A 25310-nucleotide genomic window follows, 5' to 3' on the forward strand; every position below is an offset into this window, starting at 1 on the left:
AGAACTGCTTATCACTGTTGTTCATAGTTTGATAGAACATACAGTATATATTTGAGTAACATTTATAAAATTCATATGAAAGTTAAATTATGAAATATTAATACATTTTTTTTAAAGCTGGAGTCGGTACATTTCTACCGACTCCGACTCCAACCAAAACTAACTCCGACTCCACGACTCCGACTCCACAGCCCTGGTAGCAGGAAGGGGAGGGTTATTTAACCTCTTTGTGTTCCTGTCCCCTATTAGGACGGAGAGACAACCTCCAAGGTGGCTGTTGTGGAAGGTGACTAGAGAAATATCTTACGTAATTTCTCCAGAGTGTGCCAGTGCAAAGCTTCAAAGGGAAGGAGCACCAAATTGTAGTACACATTTTACTGTTCTGGTTTGCGGGTGCCATGTCACATTGGCAGAGCCCCTGAGATGTCAAAACAGCAGAATCCTTCATAAGTGACTGTATTTTACAAACTACACCTCTCAATGAATTCATCTAGGGGTGCAGTGATCCTATTGACACAACAGGTGTGTCACAGAACCTTACACCACTGGGCGGTGAAGAAAAAATAATTACATTTATACCACAATAATTTTGCTTTAGCACCAGATTTTACATGGACACACAGGGAAATGGGTACAAATGGCACCAAAATTTGCTATTTCTGCTTAACGTGGCAATAACCCATATGTGGCTGTACAGTACTGCTTAGCCACACGGCGAGACTTGGGAGAGAAAGAGCGCTATTTGACTCCTGAAGAACAAATTACTGTAGAACATTTGGAGGACTCCATATACAGAGCCCCTAAGTGCCAGAAGAGCGGAATCCCCCCTCAAGTGACCCCATTTTGAAAATTACACCACTCTGAGTGATGACTTTAACTCAATAGGTGTTTGCCAGAAACAAGCAGCATTGGATGTTGCTGAGTGGAAATTGCAAATCTGCCAGTGTAGCGCCCAGAGCATTGTAGTGCCCAGAACATTGTAGTGCCGCCCAGAACATTGTAGTCCCCAGAACACTGCAGTCCCCAGCACGTTGCGTTGTAGTGCCCAGCGTATTATAGTGCTCAGTAGTGATTATGTGTCACAATTCCTCCTGCTTTTACAAAAAAATAAAAATAAAAAAAACTGGTGTAAAATAAAATTTAGCATGAAAATCAGGATTACGGCTGGGGATGTGGAGGACAAAGCGGAAAGCCGTTTGACACAAAGTCAATATTTATTTTCCACGCTGTTCCTCGGGTCGGTGCGATTACAGCGATACCAGATTTACATTGGGTTTTTATGATTGGAAGCGGTCACACATAAAAAGACACTTTTTTTGCATCACCACATTTTGAGAGCAATAATTTTTTACATTTTTACCGACACAGTCATGTGAAGGTTTATGTTTTGCAGGACGAGTTCACGTTATAATTGGTACCATTATCGCAATTGTGTTGTACGGATGGGAGCAGAGAGTGAGCTCCCTCCCTCTGCGATGCCCATCAATGTCGCTGTCACTATTGACAATGGCGTCACATAGGTTAAATGCCCACGATTGGTGCTAGCACTGATCATGGAGGTTGCTGCAGAGTGTCAGCTCTCGTATATAGCGGACATCAGCATTTGATCGCGGCAGCACTTAGCGTAAGCCTGTGTGATCGTCACGAAGTATATGTACGGAGGTATGCAAGAAAGCAGATACAGCAGCGCAGTACATATACGGCGCATGTCAAGAAGGGTTTAATAGTTTATTGGGGTTATCCACTTTGGAAATCCCTTATTGATTGCGAAGTGCCCCATTCTAAGTCCTTACTTCAGTCTGTTCAATTTTCGTGCAGTGCCACCACTGGAGTCAACTCAAATCAATGACGGGTCCTACAGAGTGAGAGAAGCTTCTACTAACTGCTCTGCATTGCAAGTAATGGCGGTAATGAACGTGGGATCCACTTTTATAACTCAGGATCCCCTAAATGGGTGCATGAAAATTGGTTTCTAAAACTGAACAACCCTTTTAAAAGTTGATCGTAAGTGTAGTTCACAGAGTGACTCTTCCTGGGACTCCACAGAAGGAGGAAGGAGTACGGGGATGGATGGGCTAAGGGATGGCTGGGCTCAGTTGTGGATGGGAAGGTTTTGGGTAGGTTACTGAGCACAAGGTCCTTTTATAAGGGTAAGCGCCTACATAGGGTGGGGGAGATTTAGCAAGTGCAAATCAGTGGCACCTCATCATGTAGCCGTGTTTTAGTGATGGAGGGCTCTTTAAACGTGAATAAAAAAAAAAAAATGTGCACCCAGACGTGTGAACTTGATTAATCAAATCCAAAAAGGCAGATTCGACTTGCAATCCCTAAATTTAATGTTGGAACATTTAGAAAGGGAGATGAAAATCCCTTTAGGTAGCAGATGCTGCTGATGATCTGCAAGAGCTTCTGGAATTTATGCACTGGAAGTCAAATCCTTTGTAAAGGCGATTTACCCTGTCGGTGTGGTATACTTATTAGTTCACCTGCAAACATTTGCTCTCAGTAAATGTGACCTAGTGATCAGCTCAGCATCTCTGCAATAAACAGCCCGTAATCTGTGGATGAATTGAAGTCTAATCAGGCCACATGCAGATTAAACTAACTGCGAGGAATAAAAACTAGATTAAAATGTTCGTGCCCAATACCGCAAGATTATCGGGACATTTTACCTCTTTAAATCCTAATTTATTTTTCCGGGGCTAGCTGAAGTTTATAAGTATATGGTTCTGTAGTGATTATGTGTCACAATTCCTCCTGTTTTTACAAAAAATAAAAATAAAAAAACTGGTGTAAAATAAAATATAACATGAAAATCAGGATTACGGCTGGGGATGTGGAGGACAAAGCCGAAAGCCGACGGATTCAAAGTCAACGAGCACAACCATAATGAAAAAAAAAAGAAACAGATTGTCGGTTTTGTTATTCCATAAAGTTGTACATATAAATACATCTTCAAACATATTTATGTACATATGTCCACACACATTGCAAAAAAAAAAAGAAGAAATATATATATATATATATATATATATATATATCTTACCATCTGTGAGGCCAGACAATATGCAGAGGCCTCGGAGACTCGGTGCTGAAATTGGAGATGGATGGTTCTGATATCACTTGGCCGTCATCTTTAGAATGACTTTTCTCCATTGGGATGACGAGAGTAATGGATTCCTTCCAAGGTTGGGTCAACTGCTCGTCTACTTGACCAAAACCGGTAGCTGCAACTTTTGCGTTCTCATTTTGTGAATGGATGTCCACTTTTTTGTGGTGGACCAGACACTCCATGGAGATCTTCTTGTGTTCTGGGAGGAACCTGCAGGACCAAAAAATACGACCGCTAGTTCATTATAGGCAAAAAACAACCAACCGATGAAAATTATTCTTAAAGGGAATCTGTCAGGGCAAAACTACATCATGAAGTTAGCACATCTCCAAGTAGGGCAGCTTTCCCTTATAGGAACAGTACCTATCATGCCAAAGTCTTTGGGCTACTTTTCGAGAAAACAAATATTTAAATTTTTATTTAAATATATTATTATAATTATACCATTTATTTAAATATTTATATGTAAATTAGGTGATTAACACACTATGGGCAGTTTTTAAGACCATCCCTCTGGCTGCTCAGCTTCTCCTTCCACTACATTGATTATCAGCGCTGGCCCACATATGGAGATGTGTATCCCATATAGAGTTGGGCCTAAGTATTCAAGTAGGATTGCCTTGACCGATCCCCTTTTAAATGGCTTGGATCAACCCCAGTGATCTACCATCTACGTCTAGGTGTCTCTCATCTTCCTGGTCCCATAATTAACACACCAGAAATACTCCCACAGCCAATCATTGACAGCAGCAGTCACTGACCATTTGTGGCGAGTTGATGGTGGGACCAGTAGGGAGATAATAAAAGCTCCAGAACAGGATCTGCAGAGGATTGGTGGTTAAGTATCACTTCTTTTATTCTTTTTTAACTGGTCTGAGCCCATGTGAAATGATTTTTATTGTCTGGAAAACGTCTTCTTCAGTTGTGTGAATTAGATAACTTTACATGTCAAGAGAAACCATTCACGTCATGACACCTCTTTTGGGTCTTCACGGTATCCTACCAACCCTTTTCTTAGCTTCAAGGACAATCGAAAACTGATATTTCCAGATCTGGAATGATGGCACTATGTCCAGAAGGCCCCAAGAGTAACATCCCGCAATCAGCAGATTGTGACTAATCAATAAAACTGTTGCCCGATAGAACATGGCGGCATTTTTCAGAACCAGTGACATATCCATCCATGGGTTGTGTCTTGTATTTGGAGCTCAGCTCTGCTGATCCGAATGGGGTAAAATCGCAACACCCCCCACAACAAGAGCTAAAAAGAAGCCATATTTTTTTCTAATCTGTACAGTGCCGTTTTGTTTTTTTTTCATAGATCAATTGAACAAGTGAAAATAAGAAACATCATAATATTTTTTATCAGAGAAATCGGCTTCTTTCTCCTCCTGGACTGATCTCTTATTCTCAAAATTCTCAATTCAAAAGTAAAATATGTCTTCAGTGAACACCAACTTTCCCATTACTGAATTAGGAGATGACAGAGACGTTCATAAAGTTCTCAGGAGAAATGTAACCCTCGTTCAGAAGAACCGTTAGCAGAATGTCTTGAGAGCTCCTCCCCTATCCATGGAATTTTAAAGGAACAAACTGTCATCTCTTATCCCAGGAATGAGGTCTGTCTTCAAGGAATACAGATTTTACCCCTGAATTTAGACCGACAAATCAGTCCAGGGGTAGAAAGAAGCAGATTTCTCTGATAAGATATATTACAAAGTTGCCTTTTTTCACGTATACCACTGACTTATTAAATAAAAATTAAAACAACATTTAAACTTTTAAACTCAACTTAACAATGGAAACAATCTGATTTGACCAGAACTAACTATGATTTAATCTTTCCTTCATAAAACTGTGGAATGGAGAAGTTGAAATATTTGTAAGCTGTACTGACAATTACAGGAGTAGCTTGTCACTGTGACCACCAGGTTTTAAAGGGGGTTGTCTGATGAAAACAAGTTATCACCTATCCACAGGATAGATGATAACTTCTAGACTGGTGGGGGTCCGACCGGTGGTGTGTCAGTGCACATGATCGACATAATTCAATCTCTATGGACCTGTCGGAAAAAGCCATGGACAGCACTTGGCAGCCCCATAGAAAATATATGGAGTGGTGGTCGGGCATGCACAGTGCTCCATTTTAACAGCGATAAAAGTACCCATATACGCGTGTGAGTTCCATTGGTCGGACCCCCATCGATCAATAATTTATCACCCATTCTGTGGATAGGTGATAAATGGACTATCCGTGAAAACAAGCTGAGTTAGACATGGAGGGTAAAAGCAGTAAGCCCTAAAATTCCAGGTCAAATCTGAAGTTAGGCTTAGAGGGTTTGTGTCAAGTTTTGAAGTCATTCCCTATCCGATAATTTCCTGTTTGGTGGGAGTCTGGCCACTGGGACTACAACCGATCCTGATAACCCTTAACCCGTCTGGATGGAGCAGAAGTTGATCATGCCCACCTCCGCTCCCTTTATTCTCTAAGGGTCTTCTGCAGACAGTCATGACGGGACCACTATTGGGAGAGATAAGTTGGTCTCCTTGACAGTCAGGTCGTCCAGAGCAAAAAAAAAATGCTCTTCATTGTCACTCTGAGCTTTAATAGATGGGCTCGCCCCCTAGTTGGAGGCGTTGTCCCACCATAGTACATTATTTATAAACCGGTATAAATTTACAAGTAAGAAATCCCACTCTAACCCTGCCTAAAGCTTTCCTGGTCACCTACCAGGCTACGACTGCCTGGCTTCAGTAATGACATAGCATGTCCGTGACCGCTGCAGCCAATCACTAGCCGACTATGTGAAAACTCAATACAACTAATTTCACCACTGCAGCCAACCATATGAAGTGCTGACAGGACATATCTGGGGCCCGAGAAGCAGAGAGAGGATCAGGGAAGCATCATCACAGGAGCGACAGGGGATTGGTAAGGTGCGTATTAGGGGCTCATACACAGTAGATAGCGATGGATCGTGGGGCGTTCATCCAGCAGGAATCCTTCCCGACTACTACAAAGTGTCAGTGAGAGTCGCTGCCAGACTTTTCTGGCGGCAGTTTATCTCACTGAGAACAAAAGGATTAGTAATCTGATATAGAACATGCAGGATCCTTATCGGGAATGTGTAAGCATAGGGATGGACAATTCCTTTAATACAGCATTACCTACTGTAAATAGTACTTGATAACAATTTTTTAAAACCAGACCATCCCTTTAAATAAAAGTTAAAGCTGCAGTATGATACATCCGTAATAAATATGGTGGAAAACTCCCTTTAAGGATCTGCAGGGCTCCCGTCGCTATTATATATCTGTTTATATATACAGCACCTCCCTTAATTTCTCATAGGATCACGTTGCCTGCACTGGCACAAATATGGAATCTGTGAAACAGTTTTGGAGGGAAAGAAATAGTAAAAAAAAAGAAGAAAAAAAAAGAAAATGGAAAGATACTGATGTCATTTTCAAATAAGAGAAACCACATTAAAGCTCTGATGCTGGCTCTGGTTTGTGTTACACTGAATTAGGAGGGGAGACTCCGCGCTCTATAGCGCATTGTTTCAAATCCGGCTGTTCCAAAAACTCAGCAAACACAATGTGGACTGGGAGCGCGCTCGTATTTTACTGCAGAGGGGGCGATCTGGTGACAGAACAGAACTATTTAAACCCTTTTCATTTCGGAGATGAGATCATGAACAAGTGCGGAGTGTTAGACAGCACAATTTATTGGAGGTGCTGGTCCATCACATAATTAGAACAATCCGGAGCACGACTTGGATCGCCAATGGTTATATTGGGAGATGGCGGGGTTAATTGTGAGCCCTAATAAAATGCCGTAAGGGTCTGCGCTTGGTAAACATAGAACCCACGATGCAAACCTGGGCCTGACACCTGACAGACCCTTCTGATTTATAATGGGGTCCGTTGAGTTTTTCGACCTTTTGCGTGCGATCGGCGAAGGACACTCCATAAAGATGGCAGCGTATATGTTGTATGTTGGTTTGGGTTTAGGACATTATCTATAAAGAAGCACTCCTCCTTCTCCTCCCGTAAAAGTGTTTATCCTCTTAATATATTGAAGTCATCATATTATATAGCACTGTGCACTTACAATTGCTCATTTTGCCTTTCTACCCAGATAATTCTTCTCTTTTCCATTATGTCTATGACCTCACGTGATAAAAAACTGACTAGCTGAATCCTTTTAAACTCTATGTAGAAGAAAAAGGAGGTGAAGTTTCCCTGTATGAGTCATTAGTCACTGCAAAAGTCAATGGCAAGGGGAAAAGGGAGCAGCAGGGTCAGGAGAAGCAGGAAGTCTCTTTTCCCTGCATGAGTCATCCCCCTCTTTAACTCCTCACCCAGCTGCTCCCTCCTCCTCCTGCCAGGGACTTTTCCAGTGACTCATGACTCACGCAGGGAAAATTGACCTCCTGTTTCTACAGAGCTAAGAAGGATTCAGCTAGTCAGTTTTTAATCACGTGATGTCATAGACCTAATAGACAAGAGAGGAATTATCTGGGTAGAAAAGCAAAATGAGCAATTGTAAGTACACAGTGCTATATAATCTGATGAGTGCAATATATTAAGAGGATTAATCCTTTAATGGTAGGAGTGCTTCTTAAGCTACGCTGTTTGATATATTAAATTATATAGCCCCAACACATTCCCCGGCACTGTACAGAGATTGCTGACTAGTCTCAATTCCATTAACAATCTAATTTCACAGGACAACCAATATATTTTGGAAAATAAAAGGAAACTCAAGATTCCAGAGGGAAAAACGCAACAAAAATTGGAGAAACAAAGCTGGGCATGCAAGCTGGATACCTCTTGGTTTGAGAGCTAACGCTCCGGATTCCCCTCTGTCTATCTTCATATACATGGCTGATTGTGCATGTAGGCTTTACAGAGAGTAAGCAAATGCCAGAGACCATTCCCCCGGGAATATAAGGATTGGGCATGTTGAAATTCAACATGTCCAATGATCCCTCTATCCACCCCAACATCAGATATCAAAAAGGAGTCAAGACACTACAATATCTACGTCCGGGTTGCCAAAATCTGCGGCTTCGGTAGCCGTTGACCTAAGCAAATCGGATTTGGACCCCAGTGTCATAAGACAATAGCATCTACCCCCTACCCACTTTATCCACTGATTATTACAAAGTTATTTGGGCTCCCATGTTAACATGGAGACTCATCAGCCTTCGTAAGAGCTGTATACAAAAATAAAATGGTAGGACGTTTTTTATTTCGATTAATTGCATAGTTGTTTCATTTTTCAATTTAGATAGGGCAAATCTGATTGCAAAAGTTGACATTCTTTTAAAAAGCGCCTGCTATTTTTGCAGGATCTACCCTTGGGACCACACCCTGCCATTTTGATTTTTTTGGTAAGAAATATTTATTTTTTTAATGTCATCATGATATTCTACTGGAACATTAGTGTGGCACGGAATAGAAAAATCGGATTATTTAGCCTATGACATGTCACGGCCCAATCAAAACAAAGATAAGACGCCAAATCTACTAGATCAGAAAGCCGCAGCCTCTCCATGACGAGAGCACTTAAGGCCCGTCGCTCACGCGGGGCTAAGGAACAGATTTCTGCTGAGACCGAGCGCCATAAATCTGTCAGTAAGCCATTATCTAATAGGAGAGACTGCAGTAAAGGCTTACCTCTTCTTCTGGTCTCAATTATCCTGAGTTATGACGGAGGGTTCACTTTATACGCCATGTTTGCTATGAAATCTTGTTATGTTCCAACATCGAAAAAGAAAAACACATTAAGCACACATGGTCCAAGAGGAGCGGCGACTCTGCTTCACGGAAGCGTTAGGTAGATTTACTACTTGTGCTAATGTCCTGTGTATAGAACTTAAAAGGATAGTACAGTTTTCTCTAAAGTTCATTCAAATGAACACATCATGTGACCAACCTATTAAAGTGGCATATTTTTCTAAGTAATTTGACAGCAGCGTGATGTAGGGGCAGAGACCCTGATTCCTGCGATGTATCACTTAGTTTAGTGGGCGCAGCAGCTGGGATAGAATCGCTGTGTGTTCCGCTTCAGGTCTAGCAGTGCTCAAGAATGCTGAGCTTTGTATAACCCCGCCCCCACCACTGATTGGCTGTTTTCTGTGTACACAATCTATGAGCTGCCAATCGGTGGTGAGGGCATGGCTGGACAAGAAGATATGAGACATATAGTCCTGTAGTGATAATCTCCTGCTGATAAAACATTGAAACAGCAAAACAAAGGCCAGTAAGTGACACATTGCTGGAATCAGAGTTTCTGCCCCTGCATCATGTTTCACTCAGATTTCCCAAGAAAAACCTGGTGAAAGATTCCTTTTAACTGTGAAAAAAAAGGAGAAAAAAAATGTCGGCAAGCCCACTTTTTCATGTGGAGAGACAAGACAAATGGGGAGATCATTTATCCAGAATGATTGGGCTTGTGACGGGGCTCTTAATCATTTGTCTCAATGGGCGAAAGACAAGCGCTTCGTATTCCCTTCCATCCTACGTGTACATTAGTAATGACAGATTTCCATTAAAAACAGTGATATTACCAAGTTCCTCTCTCTGCAACGCATAAAATATGTTCAAAGGAGCCGAGATCACAGATAACTGGGTGGAACGGGATAATGGTGAGCATTTAAGGGCATTAGCTGTAAACCGATACTGTACCCTTAATTCACCTCGTCATTATTTGGTTGCATCTTTTTTGTATTAAATTAATGCAAGGATACTAAAAGAATGCAATTTCCTGTTTTTATGGAAATCCTTCTAATCAGGACCGTTCCCCTCCCCCCTACCCCATCCGTACGTGTGGAGACGCTGCTCAACAAAAGTACTTTGCAGAATGCGAGAGGAAAGGCTATGATAACACTTTAATAGTTAAGTGACTTTATGAGAAAAATGTTTCCAAATGTTTTCTAAACCTTCCAAACCGCACCAAAGAACATTATCGTAAGCTTATATTTCCCCCATGCCTCCATTATTTAAGCTCGCTATCCTTAAAATGATACTTGGATGCAAATGGAACTTATAAATTCTTTAAAACAAAACTCTCGAAGTTTGGTGGAAAAAAAATAAAAAATAAAAAGTCGATGTCCCAGTCGTACCGTTGTGAATATTTATCTAAAGCTTCCCTCGCAGCTGGACTGCCGGTTATCGCAGTGATAGTGCTGTGTGGGAAAATCTGGACGGCAGACGATTCCAACCGGGGAGCGGGGCAGGTTCATTATGGGAAAATAGGTGCAGTGTGAAACGGGCCGGTGGTCCTTAAAATGCCCCTGAGCTTAGAAGATGCATTGTCGCATTTGTTGGCATCTACATGCGCACGTTCCGGTGACTTGTGTGAACATTTGCTGTGAAATCCAAACTACCGCTCGGGGAAAACAGGCGGCAGGTGAGCCAGTTCTGTGAGTTTTGTGATATCAGAAGGCATCTAAAACATTAAAAAAAAACAACGGAAAGGCTTTCTTACTTTATATATAAACTGTTAAAGGGTAATGAGTCACTTTCAAGACAATTGTTTCTATTTAAAGAGGTTGTCCACCAATTTATCATCGATGACCTATCCTTAGGACAGGTCATCAATGTCTGATCGGCAGGGGACCGAAACTCGGCACCTCCACCGATCAGCTCTTATCGGTCTCAGCAGCGGTGGTACCGCACATCCGCCTCATATTCAAATCAATAGGAGGCGGATGTGTGGTACCCTGCAGCGGACACTGCTAGAAGACGGAGCAGCTCGGCAAGTGAGTGCTGTCGTCCGGCGGCCACCGCTGCCACCATTGGTAACAGCTGATTGGCAGGGATGCTGGGTGTTGGACCCAGGACGATCAGACATTGATGAACTATCCTAAGTAAAAGTAATGGACAACCTCTTTGACTGCATGCATTTTGGACTGGAAATAATTTTGCCAATTGGGTTTGATTAAAATTTTGCACGGCTCAGCTTTTACAGGCTCTTTATTTTCTCTGCACATCGCCCGCTACAGAAGGAGTTTACGGAGAATCCACTGGTAAGCTAGTAGTTTCTCACTATGTTATCTTTCTTTTTCTGAGGTCCTCTCAAATGATTTATGTCTGCACACCACATTAAAGTTGACCTGAACTTTGATGTGGTCATAAATCAGATGAATGGAGGTAAGAAAAAAGACATATACGGTAAATGCATTACAAAACATCAGACAAGAGGAGCTTGCTTACAAATTCTTAGTTAACTCATTCCGTGGAGCATGTAAACGGCTAGAGATGCAAACTTTTCTAAAAACGTAATTGCAAAAATAATGTTTAGCTCAAAATTACATGTATAAAAAAATTATGAAAGTATGTGTGTTCTTTAAAAAAAAAAAAAAAAAAGAGTAATTACACATGGAACCTCCAACCATTGGGGGCAACCATCACACCATAACATCACATCGCAAACTACATGGGTTTGAAGTCTAGTGGTGGCCCACAACAAAGAGTAGAAACTTCACAAGATGCCAACAAATCATCTTAGTTGTTTGTGGATGGAGCAAAAAAAGGAATAAAAAGATGCAACATGACATTACTTGGGCACTATATGGTGGTTTAAGGTAGTTTAATACTTTTTAACTTTGAATCAATTTTTTGAGTAAGTAGCAGGTAGTACCCACACCACAACCTATGAAGTCTGGACTACTAGGAGTACAAATAGGACTTCTAAACAGCCACCTGTAATAGCGAACAGAGAGATGGTGAGGGAACACTTAGCTAATTTAAATGAATTTAAATCTCCTGGTCCAGATGAATAACATCCTAGGGTACTGAAAGAGTTAGCAGAGGGGTAACTAACACTAGAGAAGACAGAGAAAAGATTCAGAAGGATCTAGATAAGTTGGAAAAATGGGCTGCCACTAATAGAATGGTATTCCTGTACTAGTCGTGACTTGTGTTGTTTAAGATTACTGTACTTGTTTTTTATTATGTATACCCCCCCTCCTCACATGTAAAGCGCTATGGAATAAATGGTGCTATAAAAATATATAATAATAATTTAACAGGGAGAAATGCAAGACAAATGAAAATGACAGAATGGTAGCAATAGAACTAAGCAACAGCACGTGTGAAAAAGACTTGGGTATGCTAATAGATAACAGACTGCACGAGTAAACAGCGTGATGCAGCAGCAAAAAAAAGGCAAATACAATTCTGGGATGTATTAACAGAAGCAAACAGTCTAGATCACGTGAAGTCATTATCCCCCTCTACTCCTCCTAGGTCAGGGCGCATCTGGGCACTACATTTTAAAAAAGACATTGAAAAACTGGAGTAAGTTCAGAGAAGAGCTATCAGGATGGTGAGTGGACTGCAAAGTATGTTCTATGTAGAACGGTTAAATGGTCTGCGAATGCTTAGCTTGCAAAAAAGAAGGCTAAGAGGAGACTTAAAGCCGTCAAAAAATATCTGAAGGGCTGTCACAGGGTAGAAGGATTATCATTATTCTCATTTGCACATGGAAACACGAGAAGCAATGGACTGAAACTGAAAAGGAGAAGATACAGATTACATATTAGAAAACACTTTTTCACAGTGAGGGTGGTCAATGAGTAGAACAGGCTGCCACGAGAAGTGGTGAATTCTCCTTCAATGGAAGTCTATAAACAGAGGCTGGACAGACATCTGTCTGAGATGGTTTACTGAATCCTGCACTGAGCAGGTGGTTGGACATGATGACCCTGGAGGTCTCTTCCAACTCTAACATTCTATGATTCTATGAATGAGGGTATATTCCGTATATGTGGTAGATGCTCCACATGTCATCAAGAAAGATCCTGCTAGTGTTTAGGCTCCAGTTGGGCTACAAGGGTAAAGAAGCTTGATATAGGGTTCTTCAGCATTGTTGAGTGTTCAAGATGTATTCTTGGACACCACGAAGCGGTCACAAGTTCACACAAAAAGTGAGAATTTTATTGTAACGATCTCTAAGATTTGGCACAAATTAATATCCTTCAACATGTTAAAAACCCAAGGCTCCATCAATACATGGAGTCCACAGCCTCACGGATGATGTATTTGGTCCCAAAAATCAAAGTAGGATGATGATCAGTGGACCTCCCTGCAGTACTAACAGAGGCAAAATTGGGCAATACACAGTTCCCATTTACATCAATGGTTGGTCTGAATAATGTAGGAGCGAACAGGTCCTCCACAGCGAGAAACTCTTTGTAGCTTCTCTCCACTTTGACCATGACACAACGATCCTGAACAGAGGACTCAATTAAAGTAGTTGTCTAATTTGGAAAAAAAAACAATTTTCATGTTAATAGACAGAGGTTTTCTGTTCAGGATCCTGAGCTCTTTGCCAGATTTGAGAACAGTTACAAAGTCTTTAACATGGTGGCTTTGAAGAGAAAGTGAATACGTACTGCCTAATTTCCCCACAGACAGCTGATTGGAAGCCCAATAGAGGCAAGACCATGTGATTGTGTGAGATTGTCCAACGCTCCGGAGCCCTTTAACTCACAACTCACTTATAAAAAAGGCTATCCTAAACTACACATCCCCATTACATGTTTGTTTCCTATATGGAAATTTAGATTGTATGCAAGATGGTCCTAGTGGTTGGACCCAATGATCAGTAAGTTATCCAATATCTGATCACTGGGGGTCTACCTGCTGGGACAGCCATAGATTGTTATGCATATGGTTGTGGAACCACTGTGCCACAGTTTGGGGAGAGCCTGGAGGGGTGCAACTAAGTGTCCACCTGGTTTTTTACTATAGCCCCTGTTGGTGTGGTTAGACTTGGGCCCTGGTGGAGCCAGGTGCACCTCCAGTACTTCGGAGCTGCAGCAGCTGACAAGGAGTGTACGGAAGCAAGGATGGACTCGGAGTGACAAGACAGCCAGAAACGGGAGGAGGGTGGATACTGCATGACTGGTAGACAGAACTGGAACTGGAAAGCAGAAACAGATGGGACAAGTTACAGGAACGCAGGACAGACAGGTGCAAGTCCACAGGAGCAGGTTCAGACTGGACAGATGTGGGAACAATAACAGGTGTGGATCAGTCTGGTCAGGATGAGGACTTGGTATAGGTGGGACGGGATCATGAGCAGGTACAGACAGAATAGGTTCAGGAACAGGGAGCACGGGTACAGGGACCTTACAACTTAGATGGAGGTGAAAACACAAATAGACTAGAGTTGCTAAGGCACCTCCCTATTGGTGAGGGTGCGTTAAATACCTGATGTCTCCCAGCCATTGACTGGCGACATTTTCAGAAGCAGGCCAGTAGCCCCTTTAAGAAGCAGAGAACATTTGTGCCATAAGCATCCTCCCAGGAGACCTGCATGCGGTCCTCAGAACCTAGAAGTAAGCAGATGCTGCAGGAACTGGAGTAAACACGCCGGCATCCCTGCTGAGAGCAGGAAGGAGACTCGTGCAGCGGCGTTTTTGCTGTCCTACCATAGATTATAAGAACAGGACTCTAGAATTCAAAAACCAAGCCCTGCAGAGCCCAATCTTGAATGTAGAGTATGCTCGATCTATGCACCACTCACTGTGTATGGAACTTATGGAGAAAGTCAAGTGACAGCGCTCATCTATTTCCAGCAGTTCCACAGGTAATGAATGGAATGGACATCAAAAATGCACATCACTGCTAGTGCTCTGCAGAGTCCAATTCCCAGATTCTAGAACCTCATTATGAGGCTCATTAGGGAATTCAGAAGGTGCAACCCTGGCGATGAGTAAGTTTTCTCCTATCCTACAGATAGAGCATAACCTGACGTAACTCCATGTCCATGCACCTTCTAATTGAAATACATACTGGAAAATCTTTATAGTAATAGTTTCCCGCTATGCATCCAATGCTAGAAGATGGCTTTTAGGCTTTCTGGATCAAAAACAGTATTTACTAATTACCTTATTTATATGTCCTATTACTATTTACTTACTATAGGCTTTGTGCTCATTTTGTTTCCATCTTTTGCTTTGTCTGTTATAATAATAATAATCTTTATTTTTATATAGCGCTAACATATTCCGCAGCGCTTTACAGTTTGCACACACATTATCATCACTGTCCCCGATGGGACTCACAATCTAAATTCCCTATTAGTATGTCTTTAGAATGTGGGAGGAAACCGGAGAACCCGGAGGAAACCCACGCAAACACGGGGAGAACATACAAACTCCTTGCAGATGTTATGGGCACAGTGTGAACAAGCTCCTATATGTTGCATGTATACCAACTTATGCTTCGGCTCATTTCTTTTGTTTTACTGTAGTTTCTTGTACTATGTCCAAACAGGAGCGTGGCCAACTTTTTTGAGCTAGGTATTTCATATATATAGCTTCCCATGCCTGGGTGCCTCGGTCCTGCTCTGTCCCCATCTACAGTGAGGTCATCTGACACAAGGAGAGGTTTTAACACTAGAGGACAGGAATGACCCAGTTGGAGTACACCTTGTTACGGTTACGGTGGGCTGGCTTTTATGCTTTATTTGATCGAGAACAGTATTTACTAAAGTACCATATGTTATTTATATGTACTGTTACTATGTTACTATTAACTTATGTAAATAAGGGTTTATGCTCATTTTTTTCTATCTTAAGTGGTCACAGTGTGAACATCCTCCTATATGTTGCATTTATACCAACCTATGGTCCGGCTCATTTCTTTGGTTTTGAACCAATGTTATTGTGTCTACCACCAGAAGGAACCCAGTGGGTTTGGGGATACATTGATGAAATGTAACGCTACGAGTATGAGCGGTTGTGAGTTGGTGGCAAGGAAAAAAATTATTTCAATCCTTGGTCAGAAACCCAATAAGTATTGTAGGTCCAGGATTTAGAAGTTATAAAAAAAAACTATGCTACTACCTCTGTCCATGTATGAACAGCACCAAGGTGGAAATCATCTTTATTGACTTTCACTCCAAAATCTCTTCCCCAAGATCAGAAATAATTATTTACCAATTGCAAAAAAAATCTGAGACGCCAATCTCCACAGATTGCAAGCTAACCGCCCAATGAAACCCTGCACTCCCCAGGATTCAACAGTCCCATGGATTGCTCACGCACTTGGCACCGGTTTCAATCCCGACCCCACAGATTGCAAGCAGGCGGCATGAAAAATAGCAGCTTTTTTTTGTGTCACATAATACATACATTCCTTGTTCAGAATCCATAATCCATACAGAGCGTTAAATACATATCTAGAGAATGTAATTATATGTTTCACTGAAGTCCCCATCAAAGAGCTTTGCGGTGGTGTTTCTCCTGAATCGATACTGTAATGTTCTGTGCTAGCATAATCTTACCAAGCATAAGTCTTGCCAGCAGCCGATGCTTGGCAGTTTATTGGCAGTTACTTCTGGCACTGATCGAGAGCAGTTAAACTCAGCTTAGAACTTACAGGTAAGTAATGTTATTAATGTCTGTGAAATGTTCCACTTGGCACATCTGGTTTTGATAACTGACGTTCTATATGAAGATATATTTGCACCCGTGTTAGAAAAGTGCACGAAGCCAATCTGTCCATTCATAACCCGAGGAGCAAAGTGCAAAAAAATTTAACCTACGCGAACAACGCCATCTTTGATGAAAACCCTTCGCCCAGAGTATTCATCGCCACGGTCTAGCAAGACGCGAGTGGCGGTATACAGGATTTATATGGTGCGTCCGGACACAGGTGTAAAAGCTGGAACGTACCCATGGTTCTGGGACATCTGCCTTCAGGATGAGTGAACGTAGGATTTGTGGCACATAGACCTTCTGACAGATACACAAATCCTCAAAATGTATTAGACAGGGTATGTGTCTGACTAGGTGAGGTCTGGCAACTCCAAAAACAGCCCTGAAACCTCTGCAACTGTTTTCGGAGATGCCCCCACATGGGCTACTGGCACGGAGAAGATGTTGTACTAATTAGTTCCCATTGGAGAACAGTCTAAAAGTAAAAAAAAAACCTAAACAATTGGAAACTTGAGCTATGGATGAAGAAGGGTTATCCGGAGGAATAGAAATTCTGTAACACCTTCCTAAATAAGAATTAAGGAACATTAGGCCTTTAACCCCTTCACTAAAAACTAGGTGATTATGGTGATCCCTAATCAAAAACAAAAGCCGGACTCCAAGTCTCCTCTCATGCTGCACCTACAGTTGTGGCCAAAAGTATTGACACCTCTGCAATTCTGTCAGAAAATACTCAGTTTCTTCCTGAAAATGATTGCAAACACAAATTCTTTGGTATTATCTTCATTTAATTTGTCTTCAATGAAAAAACACAAAAGAGAATGAAGCAAAAAGCAAAACATTGATCATTTCACACAAAACTCCAAAAATGGGCCAGACAAAAATATTGGCACCCTCAGCCTAATACTTGGTTGCACAACCTTTAGTCAAAATAACTGCGACCAACCGCTTCCGGTAACCATTAATGAGTTTCTTACAATGCTCTGCTGGAATTTTAGACCATTCTTCTTTGGCAAACTGCTCCAGGTCCCTGATATTTGAAGGGTGCCTTCTCCAAACTGCCATTTTTAGATCTCTCCACAGGTGTCCAATGGGATTCAGGTCTGGACTCATTGCTGGCCACCTTAGAAGTCTCCAGTGATTTCTCTCAAACCATTTTCTAGTGCTTTTTGAAGTGTGTTTTGGGTCATTGTCCTGCTGGAAGACCCATGACCTCTGAGGGAGATCCAGCTTTCTCACACTGGGCCCTACATTATGCTGCAACATTTGTTGGTAGTCTTCAGACTTCATAATGCCATGCACATGGTCAAGCAGTCCAGTGCCAGAGGCAGCAAAGCAACCCCAAAACATCAGGGAACCTCCGCCATGTTTGACTGTAGGGACCATGTTCTTTTCTTTGAATGCCTCTTTTTTTCTCCTGTAAACTCTATGTTGATGCCTTTGCCCAAAAAGCTCTACTTTGTCTCATCTGACCAGAGAACATTCTTCCAAAACGTTTTAGGCTTTTTCAGGTAAGTTTTGGCAAACTCCAGCCTGGCTTTTTTATGTCTCGGGGTAAGAAGTGGGGTCTTCCTGGGTCTCCTACCATACAGTCCCTTTTCATTCAGACGCCGACGGATAGTACGGGTTGACACTGTTGTACCCTCGGACTGCAGGGCAGCTTGAACTTGTTTGGATGTTAGTTGAGGTTCTTTATCCAACATCCGCACAATCTTGCGTTGAAATCTCTTGCCAATTTTCTTTTCCATCCACATCTAGGGAGGTTAGCCACAGTGCCATGGGCTTTAAACTTCTTGATGACACTGCGCACGGTAGACACAGGAACATTCTGGTCTTTGGAGTTGGACTTGTAGCCTTGAGATTGCTCATGCTTCCTCACAATTTGGTTTCTCAAGTCCTCAGACAGTTCTTTGGTCTTTTCTTTTCTCCATGCTCAATGTGGTACACACAAGGACACAGGACAGAGGTTGAGTCAACTTTAATCCATGTCAACTGGCTGCAAGTGTGACTTAGTTATTGCCAACACCTGTTAGGTGCCACAGGTAAGTTACAGGTGCTGTTAATTACACAAATTAGAGAAGCATCACATGATTTTTCGAACAGTGCCAATACTTTTGTCCACCCTCTTTTTTATGTTTGGTGTGGAATTATATCCAATTTGGCTTTAGGACAATTCTTTTTGTGTTTTTTCATTTAAGACAAATTAAATGAAGATAATAATACCATAGAATTTGTGTTTGCAATCATTTTCAGGAAGAAACTGAGTATTATCTGACAGAATTGCAGGGGTGTCAATACTTTTGGCCACAACTGTATACTCCAAACTTGTCGTTCTCAGGTATTTTATATTTATTAGTAAGTCTTAAAAAAGCATACTTTACACTTGTACTACAGAAAATTGTCTAACGAAAAAGTTTCATACTTTATTACACCTTTTTGCACTAATTACACCTCTTGTTCCTGCTCTTTAGTACAGAAACTTTGTTCCTTAGTGCACGATGTATCTGAGCTTTTACAGATTCCAACCTAAACTATGAACTCATACTTGACTGTTCTTAAATATCTTATACCTTTGGCTTTATTTCTACTCCTATTCTCTAAAACGTAATCCTCCATTCCAGTAGTGAGACCTCCAGCGATAAAAAAAAAAAAAATATTACGAATGATTACAAAATCATTAGACCAGTTCACCATCTTCCATTGCATTCACTGTTGAAGCAATATGGTCCACAGTATTTCTTCAGTGGGATCAGATCAGATGGGGAAGCCTTTGCTCTCCATGAGTATATGTGGTCCTTGATGCCCTTATCAGTGGCCCTTCTTTTGACCCCCTTTTGGTAGGTACTAATCCCTTCATTCCAGGAGGTTCCAACAAGACCTGAAAGTTTTAGTAATGGTCTGACCCAGTCATCTAACCATTACAATTTGGTCCCATTTTTCACGCTTCCGACAAACCCACTTCAAGATTGTTAATTTGCAACTCACATGGGTTGTCTCATAAACAAATTTATCACTTGAACGTGGCACTCCTTTCATGCAGGGAACCTTATTCTTGAGATCGTTGAGAGTCTTAGCAGCCAGACCCTATGTGATCATACATTTATCAGATGAATCAAATTCACCTTGAATTTGCCAAAATTTAGGCAAATTCAAATTTTGGGTGATTCACTTCACGGCTTCTATTTTTCTGGATTTTTGCACCAGATTTATTCAATGAGTTGGGTGAATTTGCTTGAATTGAATTTTGGGATCACGCTCAACTCTGGTATATATGTACCGTATTTTACAAATTATAAGATGCACTTTTTTCCCAAAAAATTTGTGAGGAAAATGGAGGTACGTCTTATAATCCTAATGTAGCTTACCGGCTGTGGTGGAGAGGGGAGGCAGGGTTGCTGCTGCTGGAAGCTGTCAGTGGTGGCAGGAGTGGGGAGATGCTGCGGGTCTCAGGCTGGTAGGAGGGGGTGTTCGGCGGTGCGGGGGCTCTGCCGACATTTTGTGAAAACCTGGAGCCCTCGCACTTTCCATGGTTTTTAATGTGGCGAACTTTGGGAAAATGGCCACCTGATGATGGCACATGCACAGCTTGAGATCTCAGGAGAAGAGATCTCGATGAAGAGATCTCAATCTGAGAATGCGCTGCTTACAACGCCCATTTTCCTAAGGTCCACCACATTGAAACCCATGGAAAGTGTGGGCACTCCGGGCTTTCACAAAATGTCGGCAGATCCCTCGAACTGCTGGACACCCCCTCTTACCAGCATGGGGCCCAAAGTATAGTCCCACTCCTGCCTCTGCCGAACACTGCCTTACACCCTGGGGCCTGCAGCATCACCCCACTTCTCAATCTGCCAGCTTCCTGCAGCAGCGACCCTGCCTCTTATGACCCCGTTTTACCGCCACTGCCCCCCAGGTAGGCTACCGAAAAAGCATACGCATCACCATTTTATTAAAAAAATTATTTCCCCCCCCCCCAATATTTGGGGTGCATCTTACAATCCGCAAAATACAGTATATAGCAAAGCCAGGTGGGACTGGCTTAATTCAAAGCACTGCAGATCTTAATTCGATGCACCCAGCTAGCTTTGACTAAGAACCAGGAAATGGGCTCGCCTTGTGTCAGTAAGCTAAATGTTGAGCAGAGTGAAGTATGTTGAAGCTGGTGAGTGACCAGTTAAAATGTGAGCTGTAGCTGGGAGAGAGACAGACTGACCAGACTCTCTCTGAATGGAGGCTGCATGGGTCATCTAGGAAAGCTGAGCAGTCAGTGTTGAAGCTGCAGCCTGTTCAGTGTGAATTGTACATGGAGCTGAACACATCTGCTTGGTGCTGGAAGTTTCTGGAACTTAGGCTGAAAGGGATACTGAGACTGATAGGATAGGGCTTCTTCTGTGTATAAAGTTTGCTCTGGGCTCATGGACTGTAATCTGTTCAGGCGAGTCCGCGTTGACATATATGTCTCTGCTAAAAGAACGGCTTATTTGCTGAAATTCCTTTGTGCCCAGAAGAGGCTTATGGAGTTTTATGAAGGCAATAAAACACCTGTTTGGACCAAACCGCATTGCCTGTGTGAATGCTACATAATGCCTACCTGAAAGCGTGAACCTCTACAAGATTTTATACATGACATATTACCGGTATATACCTACATATATATTATATACACATACACACAGTGGCTTGCAAAGTATTCAACCCCTTGGCATTTTTCGAGCTTTACTACCTCACAATCCGGAATTTCAGTTTTTTGAGTGTTTGCATCAGTTAATGTAAAGAACATGCATACAAATTGGTTTTATTTTTAACTGTATATCAAATAGGACAAATGAACTGAAAACTTCAGTGTACATAACTATTCCCCCCCTAAAGTCAGTACTTTGCAGAGCCTCCTTTTGCAGCAATTACTGCTGCAAGTTGCTTTGGATATCTCTATGAGTTTTCTACATGTTGCCACTGGGATTTTGCCCATTCCTCAAGGCAAAGCTGCTCCAGCTCCTTCAAGTTAGATGGTTTCCTCTGGTGAACAGCAATCTTCAAGTCTGACCACAGATTCTCCATTGGATTAAGGTCTGGGTTTTGCTTCGGCCGCTCCAAAACATTTGCACGTTTCCCCTTTAATCACTTGAGTGTTTCTTTAGCTGTATACTTTGGGTCATTGTCTTGTTGGAAGGTGTACTTCTGTCCCAGTCTCAAATCACTGACAAACTGAAACAGGTTTTGCTCAAGAATATCTCTGTATTTTACACTATCCATCTTCCTTTCAACTTGGGCCGTTTTCCTTGTCCCAACAGCACGATGTTGCCACCATCATGTTTCACTGTGGGGATGGCGTTCTTGGGGTGATGAGTTGTGTTGGCTTGGCGCCAGACATAGCGTTTACCTTGGTTACTAAAAAGTTCAGTTTTGATCTCATTCGACCACACTACCTTCCTCCATACATTTGGGGAGTCTCCCACGTCTTTTGGTAAACTTAAAACGAGCATTACAATTTGTGTGTGTAAGTAAAGGCTTTTTCTGCTTACTCTTTCATAAAGGCCACCTCTATGGAGTGTACGGCTTATTGTGGTCATATGGACAGATACTCCAGTCTCTGTTTGGGAACTCTGCAGATTTTTCAGGGTTACCTTTGATCTTTGTAATGCCTCTCTGATTAATGCCTTCCTTGCCCAGACTGAGAGCTTTGATGGGCACCCCTCTCTTGGCAGGTTTGTTGTGGTACCATGTTCTTTCCATTCGATGATGATGGATTTGATGGTGCTCCGGGGGATCATCAGAGATTGGGATATTTTTTATACCCCAACACTGAGATGTACTTCTCAACAATTTTGTCCCTGGCTTGTTTAGAGATCCCCTTGGTCTTCACGGTGTTGTTTGGAAATCCCCTTGGTCTTGGTGTTGTTTGGAGATCCCCTTTGCCTTCATGGTGTTGTTTGGAGATCTCCTTGGTCTTCATGGTGTTGTTTGGAGATCTCCTTGGTCTTCATGGTGTTTGGAGATCTCCTTGGTCTTCATAGGGTTGTTTGCCAATCTCCTTGGTCTTCATGGTGTTGTTTGGAGATCTCCTTGGTCTTCATGGTGTTGTTTGGGGATCTCCTTGGTCTTCATGGTGTTGTTTGGAGACCTCCTTGGTCTTCATGGTGTTGTTTGGAGATCCCCTTGGCTTTCATGGTGTTGTTTGGAGATCTCCTTGGTCTTCATGGGATTGTTTGGAGATCTCCTTGGTCTTCATGGTGTTTGGTAAGTGGTGCCTCTTGTTAATGGTGTTGCAGCCTCTGCGACCTTTCAGAAAAGGTAAAGTGTATATACTGATAGACATGTGACATTTAGATTGCAGACAGAGGGACGTCCTATCACTAAGCATGTGACTTAGTAAGGTAACTGCTTGCACCAGAAATGTTTAGGGGCTTCATAGCAAAAAGGGGTGAATACATATGCACACGCCAACTTTTAGTTATATGATCCCATAAATTTAATGTATTCCTATATTTTTCTCACTTCACCAACTTACAAGATTTAGTCCTGATGCATCACACGCAAATCGGATTACAAAAATATTTAAACACAGGTTGTAATGTAACAAAGCAAGGAAAATAGACAAGGGGGTGAATACTTCCGCAAGCCTCTGTATATATTTTTTTTCTCATGTAGAAGACATGGAGAACAAGAACTAAAAAAGTCTCCGATTCTTCTTCTTCTTCTTCAGCATGGCAGGGGCGATAATATAACCAATAAAATGCAAAGGACATTTTCATGAAGTGCCGAAAATCAGCAAAAATATTAAATGCATCTTTGAGAAGGAGAGAGAAAGGAAAAAAAATGATTATGAATCCACAGTTTTGTTTGACTGTATAATCTATTTAAGATTAAAATTGCTGCCATAAAAAAAAGCCACTTTCTGAATGTAATTCCACAAAAACATCATCACAAAAGCTCTAACTGCTATTTGTGTCAGAACGTATTTTAAACAGTTCTAATCATTTACCTTTTGCGGACACTTAATTAAAATTACAAAACCAATTTTAATCTGTAGTCCAATTAATATGCAAATGTATGCAAATGTGGTAAATCAAGGTGGTGATTAAGTTAAGGACACTCTATTTCATGTCTGCTTTAAGTGTGAAAACAAACAATCTTTCTTGTAATTGTACTGATGGATTGTGATGTTTATAGGGTTATATGGGGTACAAATGTTTATGCATCCATATTACGCCAAAACAAAGATTTTATACTCTGGAGTGATTTAACAGCCGCATACATTTCCGTTGTAGCAAAGTCATTCGGCAGTCATCTTCGGAATTAAAATAAGGTCAAAGCAAAGTTAAATTTCTATGTCGGCCATTTGTATAGCTATTTAAAATTCCACAATCACTTTCTGATGTGTTAGGTAAGTGCCAAGAAGCCTCAAAACAGCATAATATCTCCCTACAATATTAGCACTAGATAATGTGCTGGTTTATCATGGATATTGCTAGACAAAGACTCCTTGCATTGCAGGGTAGAGACAAGCTTCTCATTTCAGGTTTACTGAGGCTGATGCACGGTCTTATACCGGCTTATGGAAGCCAAACAAGTCTTAGAAGAGCTGACATGTATACCATAGCATAAAAGGATTTTTTTTATTACTTCTTTTCTTTCTAAAAGTAAAGTTAAGCAACTTATTATATAGTTTTTTTTATTTTTTTTTTAATTCCTACTATTTCGCGGCTGCTGAGTGCAAGTTCTAGTGGAATGCAAAAACGTTACAAATGAGTCAGAGTACCTGTTCATGACATGGTCTCTCCTAACATATCCCTTGTTACAGGGTAGTGGAGGGGCTGTACTCAAATCTTCACAGTTTGCAGAGACGAGAAAGCATGTACAGTCTTAGGGAGGGCAGAGAAGACAGACTGTTGGATAACAGAGAAATCACATGAAGTGCTGGGTAAAAGCTGTGCTGATAAATGAGCTGCAAAGACAGCAGCAACCTGGATACACAAATACCTCAAAAACAGCCTATATTACTGGGAGAGACACACAGGTAATATCCAGCCTATATTACTGGGAGAGAGACACACAGCTCACATCCAGCCTATATTACTGAGTGACACAAACTGACCTCACATCCAGCCTATATTACTGGGAAAGACAACAGAGCTCAGATCCAGCCTATATTACTGGGAAAGACAACAGAGCTCAGATCCAGCCTACACTGCTGGGAAAGACACAAATACCTCACATCCACCCTATATTACTGAGAGAGACACACAGGCCTCACATCCAGCCTATATTACTGAGAGAGACACACAGGCCTCACATCCAGCCTATATTACTGAGAGAGACACACAGGCCTCATATCCAGCCTATATTACTGGGAGAGACACACAGGCCTCACATCCAGCCTATATTACTGAGAGAGACACACGGGCCTCACATCCGGCCTATATTACTGAGAGAGACACACAGGCCTCATATCCAGCCTATATTACTGGGAGAGACACACAGCCCTCACATCCAGCCTATAGTACTTAAGGATACACACAGACCTTACATCCAGTTTATATTACTGGGAGAGACACACAGACCTCACATCCAGCCTATATTACTGGAAGAGACACACAGGCCTCACATCTAACCTATATTACTGGGATAGACAACAGAGCTCAGATCCAGCCTATATTGCTGGGAAAGACACACACACCTCACATCCAGCCTATATTACTGGAAGATAAAATTCCACAAGAGAAAAATCTAAAACT

The 25310-nt window shown here is 41.8% G+C and overlaps 1 protein-coding gene across 4 annotated transcripts in view; it reads right to left on the minus strand.

The window, feature by feature from the left end:
- GTDC1 (glycosyltransferase like domain containing 1) overlaps positions 1-25310 on the minus strand; it is a 219954-nt gene that overhangs the window by 80625 nt on the left and 114019 nt on the right. For all 4 annotated transcript variants that reach the window (XM_073545575.1, XM_073545573.1, XM_073545576.1 and 1 more), the window contains exon 5: positions 3047-3322. In XM_073545575.1, the coding sequence (XP_073401676.1) occupies positions 3047-3322 (276 nt within the window). The remainder of the gene's footprint in view (positions 1-3046; positions 3323-25310) is intronic.

The sequence above is a fragment of the Dendrobates tinctorius genome, unplaced genomic scaffold (genome assembly GCF_039654945.1).
Source record: "Dendrobates tinctorius isolate UK_male_01 unplaced genomic scaffold, ASM3965494v1 ptg000143l, whole genome shotgun sequence".
NCBI classification, from domain to species: Eukaryota; Metazoa; Chordata; class Amphibia; order Anura; family Dendrobatidae; genus Dendrobates; species Dendrobates tinctorius.